This window comes from Urocitellus parryii, chromosome 3, assembly GCF_045843805.1.
Source record: "Urocitellus parryii isolate mUroPar1 chromosome 3, mUroPar1.hap1, whole genome shotgun sequence".
NCBI classification, from domain to species: Eukaryota; Metazoa; Chordata; class Mammalia; order Rodentia; family Sciuridae; genus Urocitellus; species Urocitellus parryii.
The window spans coordinates 106,033,486-106,057,862 of NC_135533.1; the positions used below are offsets into that span (position 1 = coordinate 106,033,486).

The 24,377-nt window shown below is 41.5% G+C and overlaps 1 protein-coding gene across 1 annotated transcript in view; it reads left to right on the forward strand.

The window, feature by feature from the left end:
* Positions 1–21,267, forward strand: part of Ikzf1 (IKAROS family zinc finger 1) — a 93,471-nt gene extending 72,204 nt beyond the window's left edge. Inside the window, exons 6-9 of the mRNA XM_077796802.1 lie at positions 1,490–1,657; positions 6,023–6,148; positions 11,046–11,180; positions 20,487–21,267. Of these exons, the coding sequence (XP_077652928.1) occupies positions 1,490–1,657; positions 6,023–6,148; positions 11,046–11,180; positions 20,487–21,196 (1,139 nt within the window). The 3' untranslated portion in view covers positions 21,197–21,267. The remainder of the gene's footprint in view (positions 1–1,489; positions 1,658–6,022; positions 6,149–11,045; positions 11,181–20,486) is intronic.
* Positions 21,268–24,377: the final 3,110 nt, after the last annotated feature.

Here is a 24,377-nt window from a genome sequence, read left to right on the forward strand (position 1 = left end):
ACTGCAAATTAGTTTCAACTTTTTATAGTAGCACATCTTTCGTGCACAATGAAAAAGAGCGATGATCATCAGGAAATTCAAGTGCCAATATAGACTTTAAAATTTAATCTGGTGTGGATTTTAATAGTACCAGATATGCTTTACTTAATTGTTTTTGATAAGTGCTGTCTCCTTCATCACAGTCAGATCAATCATTTGGGAACACGATTGAAAAGACATTTTAACACATTCTTTATTCCTATGAAAAACTTTTTACCTGGAACATACATTTTTGTGGTTATCTCAGTACCAGGAATTGTGGTCACATAGTTCCCTTCTTATAAATGAAGCATTAATTTTTTTTTCAATTATTTTTTAAAAGAACGTTAATATTTTCTTACTTAAACAAGACAAATGTATCACTCCTTTCAGTGGGAATCAAATGCAATGTTCATCAAGTTAGATTCCAAGATCTGTGACTCCCCAGTAAGACAACAGCCTGTTTAATTCTTGCAAAGACCTGTTCATCCCCTTCATCAGATCCTGAGTCTAAGCAGAAGTTTCAGGTACTTAGTCACATATGCAGTGGTACCACCCTGGAAGAATCCCTCAGTGATAACGACATGGTATCTCTCAGATTGTCTGTAGTTGAAATATGATTTGTCATCTATGGATGTAGACAAATAAGTGCTTAAAAGGCTTAAGAAGTTGTAAAGAAAGAAAAATACAAGGAATCTCAACTAACTCTGACCTTCATGCCCTGCCATAGGGAGATCTGGGACTTTTCTTTGAAAAATGGGTCCTTGCTTCACTGTTTCTTAACTTCTCATTTTATTCAATCTTTCTCTCTTTTTTTTTTCTCTCTCTCTCTCTTCCTCTCTCACCCTCACTTTCTCTGTCTGTCTCTCTCCTGATTTGCCTGCTTAGGGACAGACAGGTAATGGAGAAGAAATTGAAAGGGAAAATACAGGGAAAATGTAAATGAAAAGAAGTTATTATAACTGTTATAATGAAGTGCCTTTCATTTAAATATAAGAATGTAACGCTGAAATGAACTTGTGATCCTGAAATGCATTTTTAATGAGTTTCCTTTTTATTTTGCTGCTTCAGTGGCATATTTTAAAGACCCTTTGAAAAAAGCCACATTAAAAACCCCACCAAATGCCACAACACGCAAAATTGGATATTGGTTTATTCCAAAACTGCTGATCAGGAAGAGTGGCTCTTCATCACAAAATGTTGCAGTCACTTTATTTAAATGAGTTTGAATTTGCATTGTGATGTGCCATTCTGATTTAGGGAAAAAAAATTAGATTTTCAGATCAAATTGACCCAGCCAGTGAAGCGTTAAGGAGCTGGCAGGTTTAGTCTGAAAGCCTCATGTTCTATCAAACCTGCAGCCGGTGGAAGTCACCGAGCCCCCGTGGGAAACAACTTTCTCGCTGCTGTCGTCGTCCTCTTGTCCCCACACTGAGTTTTGTAATCACCGGCTCTCCTCTCCTCATCCCAGGGGAACGGCCTTTCCAGTGCAACCAGTGTGGGGCCTCCTTCACCCAGAAAGGCAACCTCCTGCGGCACATCAAGCTGCACTCCGGGGAGAAGCCCTTCAAGTGCCACCTCTGTAACTACGCCTGCCGCCGGAGGGATGCCCTCACCGGTCACCTGAGGACGCATTCCGGTAGGTCTCCTGGGCTCAGGCCAGGAATGTCTGGTACCCCAGGCAAGGGGAGCCTCCACTGCAGTGGTGTGGGGCTCTAGGTCATGCATCGTGTACTTGGGAATTGTCCTTGCTGGCTGCCTTCCCGCCTGGCCCTATACACAGTCCTCCATGGCTACTGGCTGCCATGATTTCAGCATGGGCCTCAGTCCCTCACTTTCCACTGAAACAGAGGAAATGGGTAGAGAAAATCATAAACGCATGCATGCACACACACACACACACACACACACACACACACACACCAGGAAATGTCACCTCAGGTAGCATGTTTCAGAAGAGGCCTCCTTATTCCATTTTTTCAGGTAAGTGAGATTTCTACAAAGAATTTTTCCAGCTGTATCTTCACCAGGTGCACTGCTCATGCCCTAGATGTTTCCAAATACACTTTTTTTTTTCTGTCTTACATGGAGTATTTTTAATAGCAGTAGGGACAGTTTTCTTTGCAGAGGTGACACATCCAAGTGGCTTAGGACATAACCCCACCGACCAAGGACATGCCTGCCCAAGTCCAAGAGTGATTCTTCATTGTCAGTGACCAGTCAGGGCCTCAGCAGGAGAGGGTAGTTTGGGACTTTCACCAGATTTTAGATTGCAGTATTTGTCTTTAAGTGTATCCCAAATTATTGGGAGTCTCAGGTCAATCATTATTAGCAGTTGTCCAAATACTCCTAACCTATATCACACAGGAAGTCTTTAGTTAGGTTAGATCTGCCTCCCGAGAAACCTTCCTGTGTGTTTCATTATCCGGCAGCTCTATCCTCTTAAAGATCAGGTTGTATGTTGCTTGCCTACAGTGTGTCTCCACATGACATGCATGGGTTTCTTCCACACTGTCCAGTAGGGATATGTGAGACAGACTTTGTGAACTGGAGGTTGATGGATCTTGTCCCTCCCTTTGGGAGTGTCTGGCCCCCACCAACCACCTCTTAGGCCATTTGCAGCAGCACTCTGGGCAGGTGCTATGGGGGAATGCCTTAGAACAGCTTTTCCCTGCTGTCCCAAGTAGCAAGATAAGGAGGATCCTCCCTCAAAGAAGGTGGGGACATGTGTTCTTTGCAAAAGACTCGCAGGGTTAAGGCCACCTCTTCCCAAATGTGACAAGTGTATTTCATGGTGCAGGTTTTAAGTACCTCTCCTCTGTCCATCTCTTTGTCTCACATTTACTGAGCCCCTCAGGGTGCTCAGTCTGCAAGGGGTTGCAGGTACACACAAGTAAAACACCCATGTCTCACAGGGGACATGGCAGAGCACATGAGGGCCCAGTGGAACAGAAGGCAAGAGGGTGGACAGTAGGTTGGGTAGGAGGGAGAGAATTCCAGTAGGAGGAGGGCTTGAATACCTGCCCAAGGCCCATTTCTGAGTTTCTTTAGGGGAGTTCTAAATGAGTGTGATTCTGCAGTGATCCTAGAATAACGTGTTTACACATTTTAGCAAGTATTGGCAAGAGCTTGGTCCTTCTGGTGAGTAGTCCCTGTGGGAAGGGCATTCACTGAGTCAGCTGGAGAAAAGGGTGAGGAGTCCCAGGCTGTGAGCCATCTCCTCTCTGTTCCCACCTCCTTCCTGGTAATGAGCATGCTAGAGGTTCCCCAAAAAAGCTTGTAATCCGAAAATTGTGATGATTTGGGTAAGTTTCTTGAAACCTGCCAAGAAAGGAGCAGTTTCCAGCAGAGGAGTTGCTCTCCTTAACAAAGTGGGCTGGTCAGGAGGGGCTGCCAATAGGGCTGCTACCTCCTCACCTGGAAGAGAAAATGCTCAGTCTAGGGAGTAGTTTGTTGCAGGGAAATAGGGAGAACAGAAGGCTTTCCTGAGACAGGGACCTGACTCCATGGCAGTGAGCACTTACCAGTGTTTACATGTGATGATCAGGTGTGGACCCTCCTGGAGGCGAGGTGGTGCCAGGGACAAACAGACAAATAAGGCCCCTGTAGGGTTCATCTGCACATTCCACAGTACTGCATGCTGTGACCTAGCAGAAAGCAACTTCACGTCTATCATTTGCAAGGGGTCATACAGGCACAGACACAGTTGACAGCAATAGTGCCCTCAGGTTTATAGGAGGCACCCCCTTCCCAAGTTGGTGGAAACCACAGACTCTGAGGCTGATAACAACCATATCCTCAGCATCTTGGGATCACTCTCATTTGCAATACAAATATCTCCTGCATATATCAGTCCTTAGAACTTCAAATGATGACTCTCTCTTTTCTCTCCTGTGAAACGAGGAAAATCTAGTGCATATTGTATGTTATTCTGGCTCCATGCCTGCTTACTTCATTCAGGAAGTCTCTGAGTAATTATGTATAACAGGTGGAAGACTTTCAATTAATTATGTTATGATTCCATCAAAGAGTTAATGGAGAAAGCTGTCCTAGATTCAGTGACACTGGTGATTCTACTGTCTGAAAGTGACTTTGGCATGGAGTTCTTGAAAAAAAAAAAAAGCAGTAATTTTAGATTCTTCAAAAAGATTTCACGGAACAAAATTTATCTGGCAAACTCAAAAGTAGCCACATTGTATTCTCTTGTAGAATGTCTATGCCCCTCATTCTATTAAAAGCCAGAATCATCCACACAGTTATTCCTAGCAACCAGTGGTAACCAGAAGTTTCAGATGCCAACACGTTAGTTATAGAATTTTTAGAGCTGTAGAATTCGTCCCATGCTCATATCAAGAGAAGTTTGGGGAATCAGGAGGGATAAGGGTACAGTCCCCTTCTTCACTCCTTATTTGAAAGTTGCAAGGTTTATTAGAAGACTTTCTTTGTTCCTGGAGATATATTTCAGTTGCTTACAGTGATCATTTTTCATATTCCAGAGTAAAAATCACTCATATACTCAGAAAAATGGATACCTAGACACCATGCCATTTATACAGGAGGAAATTTTGATAATATAATTCACCAATGGTATAGATTTTCCAGGAAGGAACATAGATTATTATCTGTATCCTATTAATTTCTAAGATAGTACTCAATAAAATTTCCTTTTAAGCAACATTCCATATTTCATCATTATTTCTTAATGTTGGGGGACACATCACTTTCTATAGATAAAGAAAGATCCCTGTTATCTCTACTGAATGTTCCCCAAGACAAATTTTGGTTTTCATATTTCTCTTCTTTAATCATAGCATCGTTTTACCCAGGAAAAAGATTGGATTAACATATACATTGGTTAAACCAGTTATCAAACAAGTATTCCTGAATACTTTGAAATATGTTAAATCAAATAGAGAAAGAAAGAAGATCCTATCCTGGTGTTAGGGTAGAAATTTATATTTCTTAAGGATTAAATAAATATTGGCTATTTTATCTTTAAAAATGGTTTCTATCAAAGTCTTTAAATAGGCATGATATGGTTTCCTTGCTAGTCTTCTTTTCCCAAAATGCCACTCACTAAAATCCAAGAAGGGCTAAATTCATTTCATAACATCACTGCCCAACACACTAGCTATTAACCATAAGTAGTCTTCTAATTTTAGCAATATAAAATTAAACAAAATTAAAACTTCTATCATCTTTGTCACAAGCCAGAATTCAGACCTTTAATAGCCACATGAGCTATGGCTACCATGTTTTGACGGCCATGTAGAAAACATTTCCATAATCCTGAATATATCAAACAGGGCTGGTCTCAAACCTACATTATCCTAATGCTCTATGGTGAGAAAACAGTAAACTCAGTTCATGGAAAATATAGAAGGTGTTGTGTGTATCCTTATATAAAATATTTTGTATAGATAATGCAAGTTAAAATATATTTGCATTATGTAATAAAATGCAATCTAGAAATATAATGATCATTTCATTGAAGCATAAATTTATCCAGTTTAGCCTCCTGAATTAAAATTCACCCCTAGTCACATTAGATGTAGCCCCTATGTTGCACCAGACCTGGCCTACATCATAGAATGGGACAGGAAGCCTTTGTCTGGGGGTGAATCATAGATTACCCAGCCTTCCTCATTTTTTTTTTTGTCCAGCTATTTGGCATCCACATTATAACATTCCAGTGGTTTGATTTTTTCCAGTTAAAAGACAGGTGTCAGCAATTCGTGGAGGAGAGAATTTGATAGTCAATACAATAGACAAATTAAGAAGAAACATGAATCACATGAGTTCTTGGTACAGTCAAGTACTTCCCTGCACATTAACATTTTTAAGTTCAATAATTTTTGACTGAGTCCATAATGCTTTTAGCTCTCAAGAGTAGAATTTTTTTTTTACTTTTTTTTTTTTTGATAAGAATTGTATTGCATGCATTGCCAAGACACAGAAGGCCAGCATTTAATTGGGGTCTTGAACTCAATTGTGTTTTCTGCAGTTGGTAAGCCTCACAAATGTGGATATTGTGGCCGAAGCTATAAACAGCGAAGCTCTTTAGAGGAACATAAAGAGCGCTGCCACAACTACTTGGAAAGCATGGGCCTTCCAGGCACGCTGTACCCAGGTAAGCGCTGAAGCTCCGAGGCTGGACGTGATCTCTCTCCCTCCCAGCACTGTGCATGAATGGCCCTAGGAGCAGAGCTGTAGGCCTGCTCCCCACCATGGCTGAAAGGGAACTTTTTGACCAATAACATTGCAATTTCACTAGGAGCATGTTCTTCTTCTCCACTTCTCATGTCTGACCAGATAGAGTTTGTCTTAAAACACCCTCCCTGTTCAAATCTGTAGAAACACCTAAAACATTAGTGGCTCATGAAAATTTTTGGTTTTTTTAGGTGTTGATTTGTGCTAATTTTTTTTTGTTTTTGTTTTTGTTTTGTTTTGTTTTGTGGTTTTGACTTCTTTTTTTCAAATGTGGAGTCTCGGGCAGGGGCTGTAGATCTGTGATAAAGTGCTTGCCTAGCATGCATGAGGTCCTAGGGTCGATCCTTAGCACAGCAAAAAAACGAAAGCACAGAAAAGTCTAGAGTAATAATTGTTTCTTTGTACTTAATAATTGGAACAAGTTATGAAATCTGGCTTTAAATCTATTTTTTGTTAAATTGATCAAATATGGACTTCCAGACTGTGATTTCCATCATATCACTTCCAACCTATAATTTCCTTCATGGGTTCGGATTAAGGGCAGAGTATCCACATCTGCCAGGAATGTGAGGGCAAAGCTCATTGGTAGACCCTGACAGTCAGTAGTATTGAAGCTGTCAAGGAAGTAGAGGAAGTTGAATTTGTCTCCTGAACTGTGTTATATATCTTGCATAACGACATACCTTGATTCAAGTCTTTAGATAATGCAAAGTGAAAGATGTAAGGAAAGTGCTGAAGAAGGCTGATTTACTCAGAGGAGTGGCAGTGTTATAAAAGGTTCTCTTCTGACTTCATAAGAGATTAGAGATTTATAAATAGATCAAATGAAGTTAAGCTCTTTCAAAACACTATTCATTTAGTAATCATTAGATTATAGGGTAGAAATCAAATTAATGGTTACAAATTTTCTAAGCCTCACTCAATGTTATGACAATTAGTTTATAAAAGAAAATTCATCAGAGTACACTCAGATTATTAATGGCAGATGAGAGCAGAAGAAAAGAATGGTCAGAAGTCCTAATTCGGATTAGTCTTGGCATCGACTTATCACATGGCAAGAGATGGTGTGGTCTAGTGTGGTCCCTCTTATTGATCTGCTGTGGACCTGAGGCCCATGATTTCTCTGGGCCTCAGTCTTTTCACCTGTGAAATGGAAAAATTCTATGACATTATCATTTACCTTTATTCAAAATCTAAGGTCTAGGTTGGAGAGGCATTGAGAGTGGGTGGAAAATGAGACACTGAATGGAAAAATAATAATAATTTAATGGTAATTTAACAATTATCAATTTTTGGCCAGCCCTAAGATAGAAGAATGGGGGAAGAGAATATAATTTTTTAATAAAATGTGAATACTCAGATACTTTATTTTTCTGTAAAAAATATTAATTAATGGGTTCTAGAAACAAGTGGTCCTAATGATGTAATTTATACACTAATGTTTAGTAAGCCATTTTATACACTCAACAAATATTTACTGAGGATTTATTAACTGCAATACCAAGCTCTGTTGAATGAAATAATCTGATATAGACATAGATCTAAGACAAAACCAGTGGAATAAACAGACCTAGTGCATAGTGTTGTCTCTTTCTTCCACCCTTTTCATTGCTAAAGAAACAAGCTGTCACCTACAGCAGCCTGTGAGCTGTTTTTCAGGAGAGAAACAACTGTCATTTCACGAGACCCAGGATTGAGTTTCATTGCTGAATCTGTTTCTTAATGCAATCCGGATATGTTAGTCAACTTTCCGTTGCTGTGACAAAACACTTAAGAAAATCAGCTGAAAGGAGGAAAGATTTATTTTGGATTGCTGTTTCATAGGTTTCAGTCCATGGTCATTTTGCCCCTATTGCTTTGGGCCCATGATAGGACAGAACATCATGGCAGAGAGCCCATGGTAGAGCAGAGCTGTCCACCTCACAGCAACCAGGGAACTAGAAGATAGAGGAAGAGGTTAGGGACAAGATGTCGGCTTCAAGGGCATACCTCACCACTCCTGGTGACCTGCTGCCTCCAACTAGGCCCCAGCTTTTAAAGTTTCCACCATCTCCCAATAGTTTCACCTGGGGACCAAGCTTTCCACACATGAGCCTTTGGGAAACATCACATCACCAGGCCTCATCTTTTGAATGTGAGTGACAGTGCCTGTCTGGTCATCCTCAAAATAGTGTCCCGAGAGAAGCACAAGAGAACATGTAGACATGAGAACAAGCAGCCTAAATGTCAGGTGGTCAGGTAATGGGGAACAATACAGTAATGTCCTCATGTCCCTCTTCTCAATAGATGTGAAGGCTCCTCTAGAAAGATGCAGTCATCTGATCTCAATGTGGCCACAGACAGAGCCAGCTGTGCTAGCATTTAATGACATTGAGGTTTTCCTGCCTTTTGTTAAAGATGTGCAGCCAAGATTTAAATACCTTTAGCCAGTATGTGTGTATATGAGCTTTCTGACACCTGTTGCAATTTCCTAATATCTTGATATATCAAATAAAGTGTCAGAAGTAATCAATGTACAAAGACAAAAGTTCGGGTCTTGCATTTTTGTGTCTTCCAGTCAGTCATTGGTTGGCCTCATGCTTGGGACCTATGGCAAAGTAGCAAATCATGACATCACCATGAGCCAGGGGAGCAGGGAAGTAAGGGTCTGGAGCCCCACAGTGCCCTTTGAGGGCATGTTCCTAGTGACCTAAGGCTCACTTAAGACCCTACCTCCCACCAGTGTCACCCTGGGGACTCATAGTCTTTAACAGTGTGCCTTTGGGCAGCCAAAGATAGCTTGATTTTTACCATTGTTGACACCTATCCCTTGCAGGCATACAGTAAGTGCTAGTTTAAGGAACTTTCAGCATTGAGAGGATCCATCAAAAGAACTTTCATGAAAGTTAAATGCTAGACTACGTGCAGGACTGGGAGGGCAGGGGAGTTCCTGGGTCTTGGTCATGTCAGCTGGGTTGTGCCAGGGCCAGTTGAACCTGCACCTTCTTTGGCTTTTCCCCTCTCTTGTCCCCCACATCCCTCAGAGACCAGCCCTCATCAGTGCTCAGAGGGACTGTTGAGTAATCTCTTGGCTCCCCAGCCCCTTTTCAGCTGGGTCCATTAAGTAAATACAATGCCTAGTTTAAAGAATGTAGAGTAAGATTTATTTTTCTGACTATAATTTTCCTTAGTAAAAGGCTTTTGGTCACCTGTTGCAATTTCCTAATATCTTTATGGAAAAAAAAATAAGTGTTTCTTGAACCTCAAGAACACAAATTGAGGAGTAAGTAAGGATGATGTAGCTAGAGATTCTAGAGCTTTAGGTTCACGTTTCCCTTACTGCGGTCAGTTCTGGGGGTCAAAGCCTGTGGTATGGTGGGGAGAAATCCCATGTGAGGTGTGAGGGCATTGCAGACTGGTCACTGGGCCTGTTTTACAGAGGAGGATCATTTAAATGAGCATGTTAATTAGATAGGTGAAGTATAAAATGGGTAGCATTGGGTTTTATGGATTTATGTATATCCTTCCTATAAATTGGGGTGTGGGCTATACACCCTGACTTATTTGATTCACAGATTTACACTGTTAGAAAATGAAATAAATACATCAGCAATATCATCCAAAACATGGATTTTTGGAGTAGTGTTCATAATACCAATAAAGACATAAAATACTTGAGAATCCTTGTAGCAAAGAAAGTGACCAAACCACAACAAGGCAAGAAAGAGTGTGGAAGATTGCAGAGGGACAGCAGTGTGGATACTATCCATGGACATCCTCCCAAATAAAGGCATGGTTTTAATATAAAATTGCTTTGTAAATCTTGTTGGAATTAGGTAACCACATATGAATCTGGAAAAAAAATCAATGAGAGAATTGGCAAGTCTAGCATTATATGAAAATGTGGCTATAATATGTAGAACTCTTTGAAGAATATACAGGTAAATCAATATTAGAAATGAATACACCTAAAGACCTTGTGATAATCAACACAAAGTACCTGAGAAGGAGCATAAAGCAGAATGGGTGTTGGGGGAATTGATTAGATACGTGGAAGGTGGGCAGTTTATATTTTCCTTAAACATTGGGATAAATTTCAGGGACATGAAAGAGTTGTATTTCAAAAATCCCAGCCATAAAAACTAGAAGTCAATAGATGCTATTATGCAGGATGCAAAGCTGTATCTTCAATTATGAAAAGAGGTAATATAGAAAAAGAGAGATGGACTAGAAAAAGCCTTCATTTGCATTTACCTTCAAGATTTCTGTCTTCAAAGTGTGCAGATGTTATTTGACTACCAAGAGTCTGCTCTGTGTTCAGGGATAAGGAGGTCTGGGTTCTGCCCCCACCTTGCCAAGATGTGCCAAAGGATCCCAAATGGCCATGTTCCTGCATCTTAGTTCTCTGTGCCAGTCAGTGGAGTCAGAGTCCTAAGTCTTTCCTAGATCGGAAAGTTCTTTGATTCTCAGAGGGCTATTGTTAGGATGGATTGAGGTTGTGGATTTGTATTTTGAAAGGTTAGAAGGACTCTTCAGAGGGACACAGTTACCTAATCTAGGCCCAGCCCTGGGTGATGGTGGTGGTACTTATTCTTTTGGTCTTGGGGATAAGGTGTGGTCATAGGAAGGAGCATGAGCAGGTGGCTGGTCTTTGACATTGTTATAGCCAAGTCTCTGTCTGTCTGGCAGGGTTACTGGGAAGATTAGTCATAATCATAATTAGGAACGTCCTGACTCTCTTAGGCACTTAACAAATGTCAGATGTAACACTGGACACAACAGACTCCTTTAAATCTAAGCCTTTCTAAACTGGCCTCTCTAACTGTCTTTGACTTTAGTCATTAAAGAAGAAACTAATCACAGTGAGATGGCAGAAGACCTGTGCAAGATAGGATCAGAGAGATCCCTCGTGCTGGACAGACTAGCAAGTAACGTCGCCAGACGTAAGAGCTCTATGCCTCAGAAATTCCTTGGTAAGAGTTAAAATGTTTGCTCTCTCTTAAAAAAATAACTATGTGGGTATTGTAGACTCCAGAGAAAATTAGTTGAGGGTAGGAGAAAGGGAAAAAAATCTTAGTTTTTGAAAAGCAAAAAGTGGTAAGCTTAATATGTCTTAGAAATTTTTTCCAATACGTTTCTTTATATTGACCTCCCTCTCCCACCAGTTTTTCTTAGATGTGATTTTGCAAGCATCTAGGGCCCTTGGTGTGATCTGCCTGTGGTCACTGTCTCTCTGAGGGTGACCAGGTTAGTATGACCAGGATCAAGAGCCTGGAGGCCCATCACACAGTGAGACCCCCTCATGCCTGAACACCCTCTTTGAGCTTCAGATTTCCACTTTTCACAAGAAGCCCATAGTGCTCCCCTTAGATGGGGGACCATGAGAGTTAATAAGAGGAATCTCACAGCAACTGGCCCCTGAGAGGTGCCTAGTGAAAGGGAGATACAACTAGGACTATTATTTTGAGCATTCATTCCTTAAGAGGAAGAAATATGCAGAGTGAGGCTCCTCTTCCTTGAGAAGTTATTGCGTAATGTAGACGATAGAAAGATACATCCATACCTGTCATCCAGGCTGGATACTGGAAGGGCAAGGAGGACATTGAAGCAGTTGCCCCAGTGGCATTCATTAGGATCAGAGACCAGCCTAAGGTCAGTGCAGGGCTACTCATTAACCCTGTGGCCTCAGAAAATGACTCAGCCTCCCCAAGCCTTGGTTCTTTTTTTTTTAAATATTTTTTTTAGATATTGATGAACGTTTATTTAATTCATTTGTTTATGTGCAGTGCCAGGTATCGAACCCAGTGCCTCACACATGCTAGGCAAGTGCTCTACCACTGAGCTACAACCCCAGTCCCTTGGTTCTATTTTTATGTGACCCACAGAGTTATTGTGCACATAGCATGACCCCAAGGATGTGAGAAGGTTTAGAAATCCTCTCAACTATTATCCTGGAAAGAGTCATGTCCAGGAAAGATGACCAGTAGAAGCTTCATGAAGCTGAGAGGGATGTGAGAGAGAGGAGTAGGATTTCAGCACATTATAGAATTTGGAAGAGTCGGGCAGGGTTCTAGACAGACAGATAAAGATAAGGAAATGGCAGTGGTGGAGGGGGAGGGAGTGGGGTTCGTGGGTCATGATGGAGGAGCAGGCGTGTTTCTGCCTTAGTTCATGTACCCAGGAAGCAATGAAAGTGAAGTTGTCCCAGAAGGCTCTGGCCACGTGATGAACGGCCTTTGCATGCCAATGTGAGAGATGTGCTCTCTTTCAGAAGGCAGGAAAAGCATGGACGTGTTTTTAATAGGAGCTTGAGAAGGAGAGGCAGCAAGGACCAGAAATGGATTGGAAAAGGGAAAGTGAGGGAGTGATGGCATCAACAGAGACAGGAGGGAGGTTTGGTGAAAGAGAAATGGAAGGTCAGGGCAGGGATTTGGTGAAGGAAACAGTGGGTTTCACTGTCTAGAGTAGAGTAGTATACCATTTGCAGGAAAGATAAATCCAGATGCTAGAATGAGAGGGAATTCTAGTTTTATGTGCTAATTTTCAAGGGCCACGTTCAGTGAGTGGCCCACGAGAGATTGTTGCTGAGAGAGGGGATGGAGCTAGAAGAGTAGTTAATGAAGACTGGGGCCCCAGAGGGCACTGCAGGAAGAAGAAAAGGATAGAGGGGAGGTAAATTTCTTGGGCATCAGCCTCCTTCATGCAGCTTCAAATAGGGTTCCATTTTATTTGGGAGGAGTATTGGGGATTGAACTCGACCCTGAGCAACATCCCCTATTTTGTATTTTTATTTAAGATAGGGTCTCAGCGAGTTGCTTAGTGCCTCGCTGTTGCTGAGGCTGGCTTTGAATTCAAGATCCTCCTGCCTCAGCCTACCAAGGTGGTGGGATTACAGGTGTGCGTCACCACACCCTGCTTAGGATTCCATTTTGATCTGTTGATTAAATAGAGGTTTGTCATAAATTGGCGGTTGGGAGAACAGGGCAGGAAAATATTCATTTTAAAAATAAGTAAATGAGTAAAAATTCTACCTGGAGACACCTTGTGGGATGATGTAATTGTGAGCTGTATGACTGTGAGAGGAAGGGAGACTCTTCATTTCTTGAGCAGAGTAGGAGCAGGGTGCTGGGCTGAATGAGGTAAGCTGTTAGAGTGAATGAGATTTCTGTAGCACCAGGTGCAGGGTCCCCAGCTCCTTCCCTGGGCAGGAAGCACCACTGAGAGGCTCCTGACATAGGCCGTGAGCAAGGGTTTGATGGAGCAACCCGGAAGATGGGCAGAGAGGAAGCAGCAAGTGTGTCCAAGGGTTGTGAAGAGTTACTGACCCTGGGAAGTAGAATATGACTTCCTCTTTCAATTTAGGGACCTGGAGAATGCCATATGATCTAATAAGTGCACAACTGCTTTAGCTTTTGGAGACATCAAATCAATTGGAACATCTGTGAAATTCTACCGTAGCCACCCCAGTGAGACCAGTGTGGATGTTGTCCTGATTCACATACCTCTCTATTCAAAGGATAAAACAAAATGAGACCAAAAAGAAGAAGGAAAAAAAAAAGTACTCTAAGGGAGCAAAGCTCAGATGAGAGTGAATGTTTCAGGGGAAAGGTTAACACAGGAGGAAGAAGCATCATGGGAACAGCTGGACCAGGGTAGCAGAAGCAGAGTCTGGAAGGAAGGCCTCACAGCTTCTCTGGCTTCTCTTGTTTTCCTGGGACTTGGTGATTGGCAGTTCAAGTCTGAAACTGTGCTTCTTGCGCATTGCCATCAACTCTTCCTAACTTGTCACAGATTCTCCATCTCTAAAATGAAAAGGGAGATGGATCTCAAGGATCCCTTCTTTACCTCTAGAATGCTGTTTGTCCTTCAGGTAAACTGAGGAGGGTAGGAATCCAGCTGTTTATTACCTGCTGGTCCAGCAATGGTGCAGTTGCAAGAGCTCTGGTCCAGTTGCTCCAGGGTACAGGTCCAGCTGTGCCTGCCAGGTGACCGGAAGCTGGTCTTGAGCAGTCTTAAATTTGGTGTCACCATCTCTGAAATGGGGTGGGTCTGCATCCCTTCCCCCTCCCCAGAGCAGTTTTGAGGATCGTCAGGGATACGACATGGGGCAGTGCTTTCAACACCAGAAAGCACATTGAAAAGGTTAAGATGGTATTATTTTCATGTTGAATATTGCTCAGAATAATAAAGTTGAAATTATTGATATAGGAGCTATGACTAAAAATTTTAAATCAAATCTTGGCAGAGTATGAAGAAGTATTTGTTTTGCTAGCAACATTCCTCACTATTATATCCATCAAAGATCCCGCCTTCTAAGATCATCTGAAATGGCCAATAGGATCAGTGAATCCAGTGAGGAAAAAGAGTTTATATTAAATAGTGGTGCTCATTCTTTTCTTTTTTTTTTTCTCTTAAGTCTGTATGGTGATTGGGATGGGAACATTTTTAAAATGTAAAAATCACAAAGAGGAAAATAATGATGATCAATATTCCTGCTAACCTTTATAAACTATCCTGGCATATTTTCTTTTTTACAAGAAGAAGACACCCTGTTGTATTATTAAAATGGTAAATGGTTACAGTAAAAAAAATGATGCAAAGATTAATGTCTTTAAATCACCACAAAACCCAACATCCACAAATTACCAATATTAAATATTTTTCTCTCTCCTATATATAAGTCAATAAGGTGATGAATAGGTGGATCAAGATAGATGTGAAATAAATACCTTCATAAAGACTCTATCATGTTAAACACATTTTAAATTTAAGAGATGATAAAGAACCCAGATAAAACTGGAGGACTGACTGATCTTCAATTAGTCAGATGGGAATATCATTTTTTAAAGGATTACTCTAAGATTAAATATTTATTATGGCTGGGCATAGGGGTGTACACCTCTAATTCCAGCAACTTGGGAGGCTGAGGCAAGAGGATCAGAATTTGGAGACCAGCCTGGGCAACTTAGCAAGATCCCATCTCAAAATAAAAAAAAAAAAAATAGAAAAGGGCAGGAGATGAGGCTCAGTCCCCAGTTCTGTGTGTGTGTGTGTGTGTGTGTGTCCTGCACTTGGACTCTCTCTGAGAAATAAGGATATTATTCCACTTTCCAATGTTCACAGTTTTTACATTGTCCAACCTCAAAATATTTACATCCTGCTCTTATAATCATTACCGACACAGTAGTTTGGCTATTTATTACCATCTGTATATTTAAACAGATTCAAGAATCAGGTCCAGTCCTTTTGCCACTATTTCTCTTTATTTCAGTTAATCTCTTCATGGAGTGGACTTGACATTCAACCAACCTTTTGGGAAAGGTTCCACAGCTAATCCATTCCCTCCATCACTGTGTATGAGAATGTCCGCCTGTCACCCCTGTACCAGGAGAGCATCCTGACGGACCTTGGTGGCGCTTCCTTTTTTCTTGGGGAACTCTTCCTCTTTTCTCTGAGAATTCTAGATCATGCCATGTTGACATTACTTGTTGAATATTGCTATGGAGACCTCTTAAGTCCAGTATCCTTTTTTTTTTCTTTATAGCAATTTTCATTTTTCCCTAAATGTCTTGAGAGCTCTTTCTTTACTAAAGTCACATGCCATAACTGGGATGCATTCTGGTGTTTTGCATCCAAGTAAAAATTTTCTACCATTTTAATTTGAAGTTTCCCTCTTTCTCTCTTTATTTCTTAGCAATACACTTTTATGTATCTTTTGTTTATTTGTTATGACCTCTAGTTAGGGATCCAGTTATCCATATATTGAATAATTTGTCTTCCATATCTGTTAGCATATCCTTAAATTTTATTTTTATTTCTTTGTCTTTAAATATTTACTCACTGTTATTACCTTGTCTTTTCCCTTTAAGTCAATAATTCAATTTTTAGCACATTTTGTTTTATTAACTTGCTGTTTCTTATTCATCTACTAAATGGATAATAATACTGATTTGGACTTCACTGTCCCAATCTGAAGTCCATTCTTTTTTTTCCCTTTTTCCTTCCATTCTTTCCCTTTTTTCCTTTTATTCTGTTCATTTTGAATGTTAAAACTCAATTTTTAAACATTGACTTCATGTCATGAAGCAATTATGAGGTATTTCATCTCCTTGAATTAGGTTTTTGTTCCCTAGGATGGACTTGATTTGTTTTACTTTCTTTCTTCCCTTGTATTGCTAGAAAATATTTTCATGGTAACCCTGACATTCCTTTTCATCTCACTTATTCTACTTGGTCTGATATAACTTGATTGATGTTTCAACGTTCTTCCCATTGTATCTGAGACTTTTTTTTTTCCTTTGAGAGCTATCGACATTTTTAAATCCTGAAAAAATGCCAAGGATGGGGTTGGGGGAGTTCAGGTGAGGCAAAGTGCTGCCTTTGTTAGAAGATGTTCCCTTGGCTTACTCTCTCTTGTTTTGAGATCTGGTTAAATTCCCTAAACCAGCAGCACTATAGTGCTTCCTGTCCCCACAGGGGACACTTTGGGGGCTTGGGGCCATCTTCTCCAGCAGCCTAAATCATTAATGTCTTCCTTCTGTCCAAGGGAACCAGCCTATCTGCTTACTTCTCCAGTGTCATCTGGTTCTTGCTAACAGAGGGTTCAACAGTTCTTGATCAGAAGAGGAAACAGATGCTTATTTGAATCGTTTCTGTGTAAATATAAGGATATTAGGGAAAATGCTGAACATGTGGTTTGATTAATACCTAAGCATTTCAGAAATGAGATTAGAAGCCGAGCTTTTCCTCTATCTCATGCAAGAATTTTTTTTTCCCTTGGAGAGAAGAGAGAGATCTCATAAATTTTGAGATCTTTTTATTTAGCTGAGGGTTGTTGGTAAATTTCACTGGTTTTTATGTTTCTCCTTGTGTTGGATATTAAGGAAGAGTAATTCCATGGGTAGCTTCAATATGCCATGATACCTGGAATATAGGGTTTTTTTTTCCTATACCCATTTGTTGTTGATACCAAGTCTTTAAAACAACAGACTTCAGTGATTACTTAGGTAACCAGAGAACCACAACTTTGGGGAGAAACAAGATGTTTCCGTGAGAAAGCACCAATTTTGGTGTGGCTACACACTTACATTTAGCAGAATTGAGTACTAAGCCCACTCCCTTCCTCTCTTTGCCAAGATTTGTTGAGAGGATAGACTTGGGTACACACCAGAGTAAGTTCATTCTATTCTAGAGTTAGTGGAACAAGGCATATAGAACCTCAACACAAAAAAACAAGAAATGTGCATTGTTTTAGGACTGCTATACAATTATGTCTAACCTTGGATGAAGGGAAATACCACTTCTTTGGTCCCTACCATTAACTGCCAAAAAAATTTCATTTTATCCAGTTTCTGAGGGAGTATCACTGGCCACAGACAAGTTTTCTTTCTGTAGGATCACATTGTATGTTATCAGGGCATGTGCCACTTCTGACCACCAATAGAGGGTAACAAATGAAACCAAGTTGTTACATGATGCATGTCCATTAAGAATAAGGAATGCAACCCAAGGAGACTTCTTAGTACGATAGGGCATATATTCCTGGTCACTCCTTAATGGTCACAGACTGTTTAAAGGACTATTTGTAAATTTACAAGCTAGTAAGGAGTAGCTCAGGTGAAGGTGAGAACTACAGGTAAAATGGGGGGCATACTGGGATCCTAATCTCCCACCACCCTTACTAGCTACCATCACCCATAACCCAGACACTGAGGAGAGTCCTGGTCACCACCTCACTTGTATCTATGAAGTCTGTTCTCTCCACAGTGACTGGAAAGTCCACTTCTTCCTTCAGACCCTTCAATGGTTTCTGTTTTACTTTGGATGGTCTCTATTTTGTCTGGCAGACCCTGCCTCTCCTGCCTACCACTCTGATACCACGCCTGCACCCAGGACTCTGGCTCCCAGACCTTCACTGGGTCTCATCAAAGCTCCAGGCCCCTTCTTTCCTCCCTTCCCTCTGGCTGTCCCAATGCCAAGACACAAAAGCTCACTCAGCTGGCTGCCTCTTATGAGATAAGAATTCTGAATCAAACATGGTGGTGCATGCCTATAATCCCAGCAATTCAGGAAGCTGAAGCAGGAGGATTGCGAGTTCAAACCCAGCCTCAGCAAATTAGCGAGGCCCTAAACAACTCAGGGAGACCCTGTCTCTAATAAAATATGAAAGGCCGGAGGATGTGGCTCAGTGGTTAACCGCCCCTAGGTTCAATCCCTGGTACCAAACAAAAGGAAAAGAGTCATGAGTTATACTTCCATGGCAAGCCTTCCTTTAGGGATGAATTATTTGGACCATCATGCTTTAATGTGTATGCCACTTGCTCTCTGTGTGCTGCTGAGGACAGGCAACATTTTCACTTCCTCACCTTTCATCCCTACCGGGCACTCAGATGCATTGAAGAAAGGAAGGAGACAGAATGAAGAATAAAATGAAAAGAGCTCAGACATTGCCATAGGTGGCCTCATGTGATCTGACTTACTCATTTACCATCACTGGATGTAACCCAAGTCAGTGGTCCTGGCAATAAGAGTGCAAAAGTGTTGCTTTAATCAATGAATTGGCTAATTAAGCCATGATTTCATACTGGACTTAAAAAACAATATATTGAAAAGGTGTGTCTTTAATTTTATCTCATTATTAGACTGTATACTCCAAAGCTTATTACATGAAGTTAAATCTAGTCTCAGATTTCACAATTACCAGGGGAAGTGAACTTGCATTAGTCAGTTCCCCATCATTATAATGAAATTCTTGAGATAATCAAGTTATAAAGATAAAAGGTTTATTTTGACCCACAGTTTTGGAGGTTCTGTTTCAAGATTGATTGGCCCCTCTGCTTTGGATCTATGGAGAGGTTCAAGATAGGAGCACTTAGCAGAGAAAATCCACTCACCTCATGATCAGGAAGTAAAAGGAGAGGAGAGGGCTTGGATCCCTCTATTCCTTTCAAAGGCCTCTCCCCACACCAGTGGTCTGTGATTCTCCTACTAGGCTCCACCTCTTTTTTTGTGTGGTGGGGGGGTGGGGAGCGCCAGGGATTGAACTCAAGGGTGCTCGACCCCAGACCTATTACTTTATTTAGATACAGGGTCTCATTGACTTGCTTAAGGCCTTGCTTTTGTTGAGGCTGGCTTTGAACTGGAGATCCAAACCACTGGGATTATGGGCTTACACCACTGACCAGGCTAGGCTCTACCTCTTAAAGGTGCACCCACCTCTCAATAATGCTATACTGGGAACTAATCCTTTAACACATGGGCCTTTGTGGACATTCAAGATCAAGAGTATAGCAGAGTTCATCTACTCCTACAAACCAATGATATGACATCATAAGTTCCTAGAGATCAAGGCCCAATAACCACTGAGTTCTCAGCAGTAGTTCCCTGTACATCAGGAGGACTCGGTACATATTTAAAGAATAAATGAAAGACATGCTATTCTCCCCTGCAACTTCCTCAGTTCACCTCCTACTTTCTACCACATGTTTCTGCTGCACAGTGTTTCACTGCTGCTGACTGTGAAAGAAGAAGGATGCAGAGAATGATTAGTCTTTTTTTTAATAGTTGTAGATGGACACAATATACCTTTATTTTATTTTTTATGTGGTACTGCGGATCTAACCCAGTACCTTCCACATGCAAGGCAAGCACTCTACCACTGAGCTACAACCCCAGCCCCAGAAGGATTAGTCTTAAGTATCCTTTCTACTCATCACAGGTTGGAGCCCACTTTCCTTTGCGTTATTTATAAGACATGTATAACTTTATTATAAATAATATTCAATCGCTGTGTATTTAATTACATTTTATTCTAGATTATTAAACGTATGAATTTAATATGCAGAATACTGTTTTAAATAATTATTGCATATGATGAATAAATCATTATTATGTATTTTGAACACATTTATGATAAAGTTATTATAAATCACTTAGAATTCTCTACTAAAGACACATCATTTAAAAGATTGATTTTAAATTAAACATAATGTTTAATTTTAGGTTTAATGAAAGAGACAAGTATTAGTTTAGTCTATTGAAATGTGCAGTTTAAATTGACACAGATAGTCTTTGGTTCCTTTATTCATTTATGGATTTTTCCTGCCAGATTTCTTTTAAGTGCCGACTATGGTAGGACCCTGAGGGAGATGTCCAACAGGCAGATGCTTCACTCAGCCTCCCCTCCTCTGGTGATGGTGTGTTTGGCCGGGCCTAGCAGGTAGTCCACCCCTCCAACACTCCAGGTGTGGCGCTCGCTCACTGTCACCTACTTTCCACAGGGGAAAAGTGCCTGTCAGAAATGCCCTACGACAGCAGTACCAGCTATGAGAAGGAGAACGAGATGATGACGTCCCACGTGATGGACCAGGCCATCAACAATGCCATCAACTACCTGGGGGCCGAGTCCCTGCGCCCCTTGGTGCAGACACCTCCGGGGGGCTCGGAGGTGGTCCCCGTCATCAGCCCCATGTACCAGCTGCACAAGCCCCCCTCGGAGGGCCCCCCGAGGTCTAACCACTCTGCTCAGGACAGTGCCGTGGAGAACTTGCTGCTGCTGTCCAAGGCCAAGTCGGCCTCCTCGGAGCGGGAGGCCTCCCCGAGCAACAGCTGCCAAGACTCGACGGACACCGAGAGCAACACGGAGGAGCAGCGCGGCGGCCTCATCTACCTGACCAACCACATCAACCCTCACGCCCGCAACGGGCTGGCCCTCAAGGAGGAGCAGCGGGCCTACGAGGTGTTGCGGGCGGCCTCCGAGAACTCGCAGGATGCCTTCCGCGTGGTCAGCACCAGCGGCGAGCAGGTGAAGGTGTACAAGTGCGAACACTGCCGGGTGCTCTTCCTGGATCACGTCATGTACACCATCCACATGGGCTGCCATGGCTTTCGCGACCCCTTCGAGTGCAACATGTGCGGCTACCACAGCCAGGACAGGTACGAGTTCTCCTCCCACATCACGAGGGGGGAGCACCGTTTCCACATGAGCTAAAGCTGCAGCCCACCCCACCCAGAAAGCACAAGGACTGCCTCCCTCACCCACCCTCCTGCTGGCAGCATGGGCCTCACGGACCCTGTAATTTGGGGTATGGATTTTTAGGTGGCTTTTTTTTTTTTTTTTTTGGTCTTTTCCAGTTGATTGATTGGGATATGATTTGCTTTTGAAAACGAGATTTTTATTGTTAGAGGCAGGACTGCATCAGGAGCATTGAGAACTGTTATCTTCCTAGACGTTCCTGTAGACTGCTAGCTGAAATTCCCTCACCTGTGGCTTCCTAGCATTCCCCCCCCCCCCTTCTCCAATTAGTCTGGATTTTCAGAAAGAGTTCAATAAAACAAGCCAGTGCATGGGAAGGAGCATGGCAGTCCCTGTGCTAAGCATGGGGGTTCATGCACCCAGGTATAATCCAAGTCCCCAGAAGAGTGTGTAGAACCGGAGAGGTGTGGCCATCCCAGCAAACTGAACGGTGAGCAGCAGGACCAGCAACCCATGGTGAGACCAAAGACATGGGCCACCAGCATCCAGAGCAGAAAGACTGCACTTTGTAAGAGTTAATATTGTCATATTCTACATAGGAAAATAAATCAGGAAAGAGTGTGATACAGGGCTTCCCTAGGCAGAGGGAGAGGGGAAGGATTGGAGAGCCCTTGGACTGCTTCTCAACTTCTGAGGTTGGAAATGTTGCCCAGATGAATCTCTTGAGGTTTGGCGCCAGGTGGGATGAGTTCAGTGTCCCTGTGGGTAAATCTGGGGATCCCTAACCTCTGCTTTGCCATTTTCCATACTTGTAATGGCCCCAAACCCTATCACTACATTTTTAAATACTTGTCCCGAAATTTGGACCTTAATTCTTTTTTCACTTCCCAGAAACCAAAGCTTTCTTCCAGATTCCACACTCATTTCTCTGGTCTTCCTCAAGATTAATCATACCATTAAAGTCATTACTCTCTACCACCTCAGCCAAAAAAAAAAAAAAAATAGCATACAGTTTTAAATGTTTACAGTACTTGTCTTCACCGGAACTGTCCAAGGTCCACATAAACTTGTAGAAACAGAGAGGAAATTGTATGTTAGTAACTCAACATTTAATCCAGGGATTCTTAGTGCTTAGCCCCACTGACATTTTAGGCTGGATAAACACTGGTCCTGGGCACTGTAGAATATTTAGCAGCATCCCTGGTCACTGCCCAGTGGATGCCCACAGCACCCACAGTTGACATTGACAAATGCCTCCAGACATTTCCAAATGTTCCACTGGGGGGAAAAAAAATCACCTCTAATTGGGAACCACTGATCTAAATGAATTCTAAACCAGTCGAAGGTCTGGGCAGCTTTCCAAAGATAAAAAGCACTTTGAAGACTTTTCCCAGTCAGCAGTCTCAAGTTGGACTTGTGCTCCTTTAGAATGATTATAAATTCTATACGTGAGTTATTCCCTTTCAGTGTTCACAAATATACTTCCTCATGTGCACTTGAATTTCATTGAAAGGACAGAGTTCAGAAAGATGTCACTCTTCAGTCTTGGATTTCTTTGCTTCCAGAACAGTATAGCATTTTGAAACTGGAAATAAACAAAATTGTAACTGTGGTAATTTAGTCTCTGCTACACCAATGCATTGAGTGAAGGAAGAGATGGAAGAACCAGGGCTATGGATGGCTTTGGTCAATATGCAGTTACAGAGACAGACACGCCTTATCCAAATTCATATACTCAAGCTGAGAACCTTCTTAGCTTTCCAGTTTGCTGGCAGATTTCACCTACCCTCTCCATTTTGATGCATCCCAGAAATTCAATTGGTTGAAGGGAGTTATTTTTTTTTTTCTAATGGCATTCAAGCAAGGCTTAAGCCAGAACTGTAAATAGTGGTCATGGGAGTTCTTTTCTAAAATGCTTTGCCCCTTCCTCTCACTGCCTTTTATAGCCAATATAAATGTCTATTTGCACACCTTTTGTTGTGGTTTTATATTGTAACAGCATTTTTTGAAACTATTGTATTTAAAGTAAGGTTTCATATTATGTCAACGAGTAATTAAATTATGTTTGAAAGGTGGCCATATTCTGTACCAAAAGTTGCTGAAGTTTTTCTTCTAGCTGGTAAAAGTAGGATTTTGCATGACCTCACACTTTTTCTTCTGTGGTTTGTTCTGTTGTATGATGGCATGAGTGTGTGTCTCAAGTACGGCTGTGTACTGAAGTGTGCCTACATTCCATGCGCTCCCATTGTGTTTCAAATAAATACCAGAGGTAGGAGGGTCCACCAGTAGCAGCTTGAGCTGTAGATGACAGCTAGCACTGGTTCTCATTCCCTTCTCCTGCCTGTCCTTCCTGCTTCCTGTGGAATGCCTGGACTACGCTCCCTATCCCAGGTTCCCTCTGTAATTTGTACTTTAGAGTGTGTCCTTGTCCTAGTGAAAGAGTCACTAAATATCATTGCATTATCATTGCATTATCACCAAAGGGCATTTCCCAGCACCAATTGCTTCAGAAACCAGCATGTTCCATTTCAAATTTAGAATCAGTCATAATAAATAAATCTTAGAATCTTCACTGAGAAAGAGAGCTACCTGTTATGGAGATGTGGGTTTGTTTTATGTTTTGTTTTTTTTTTCTATTTTGTGCTTTTATCTTCTTTCATTTTGTTTGGACTGCATTGTGATTCTCATAACATCCCCTTCTTGCCAAAACAAAATCGAGTTGAACTAGACTTATACAGATACATCATGATGCATATGTATTTCTTCATTCTTCAGTTCTTCCATTCCAGCAATAATGAAGGATCAACCCTATTTAAAACCCAGATCTCCCTCATTGCATATCCATTTCAATGTTTCTTACTTTAAAATGAACCAAAATTAAACTTATTTAAGATGTACAGGTATCAGAAAAAAAAAGTACAGATGCTTTTGGTGCAGGAGCACTCACTGTGAACAAGTGTAACCAGATATTAATATGCAATATTGTTCCAATACTTTCTAATACACTTTTTTATAATATTCTGTGTGGTGATTGTTGAGGTCAAATCCTTTGTAACCAATACAGCTTTAGTTCTTCTCCTCCCTTCGGGCAGGTACACATGCACAGGACTCTAAAATGAGAAAAAAAACGCAGCCATCTTTCCAATCTGCCTCCATGATGATGTTAAATTATCTCTGTTTAGCTGTGATCAAGGGA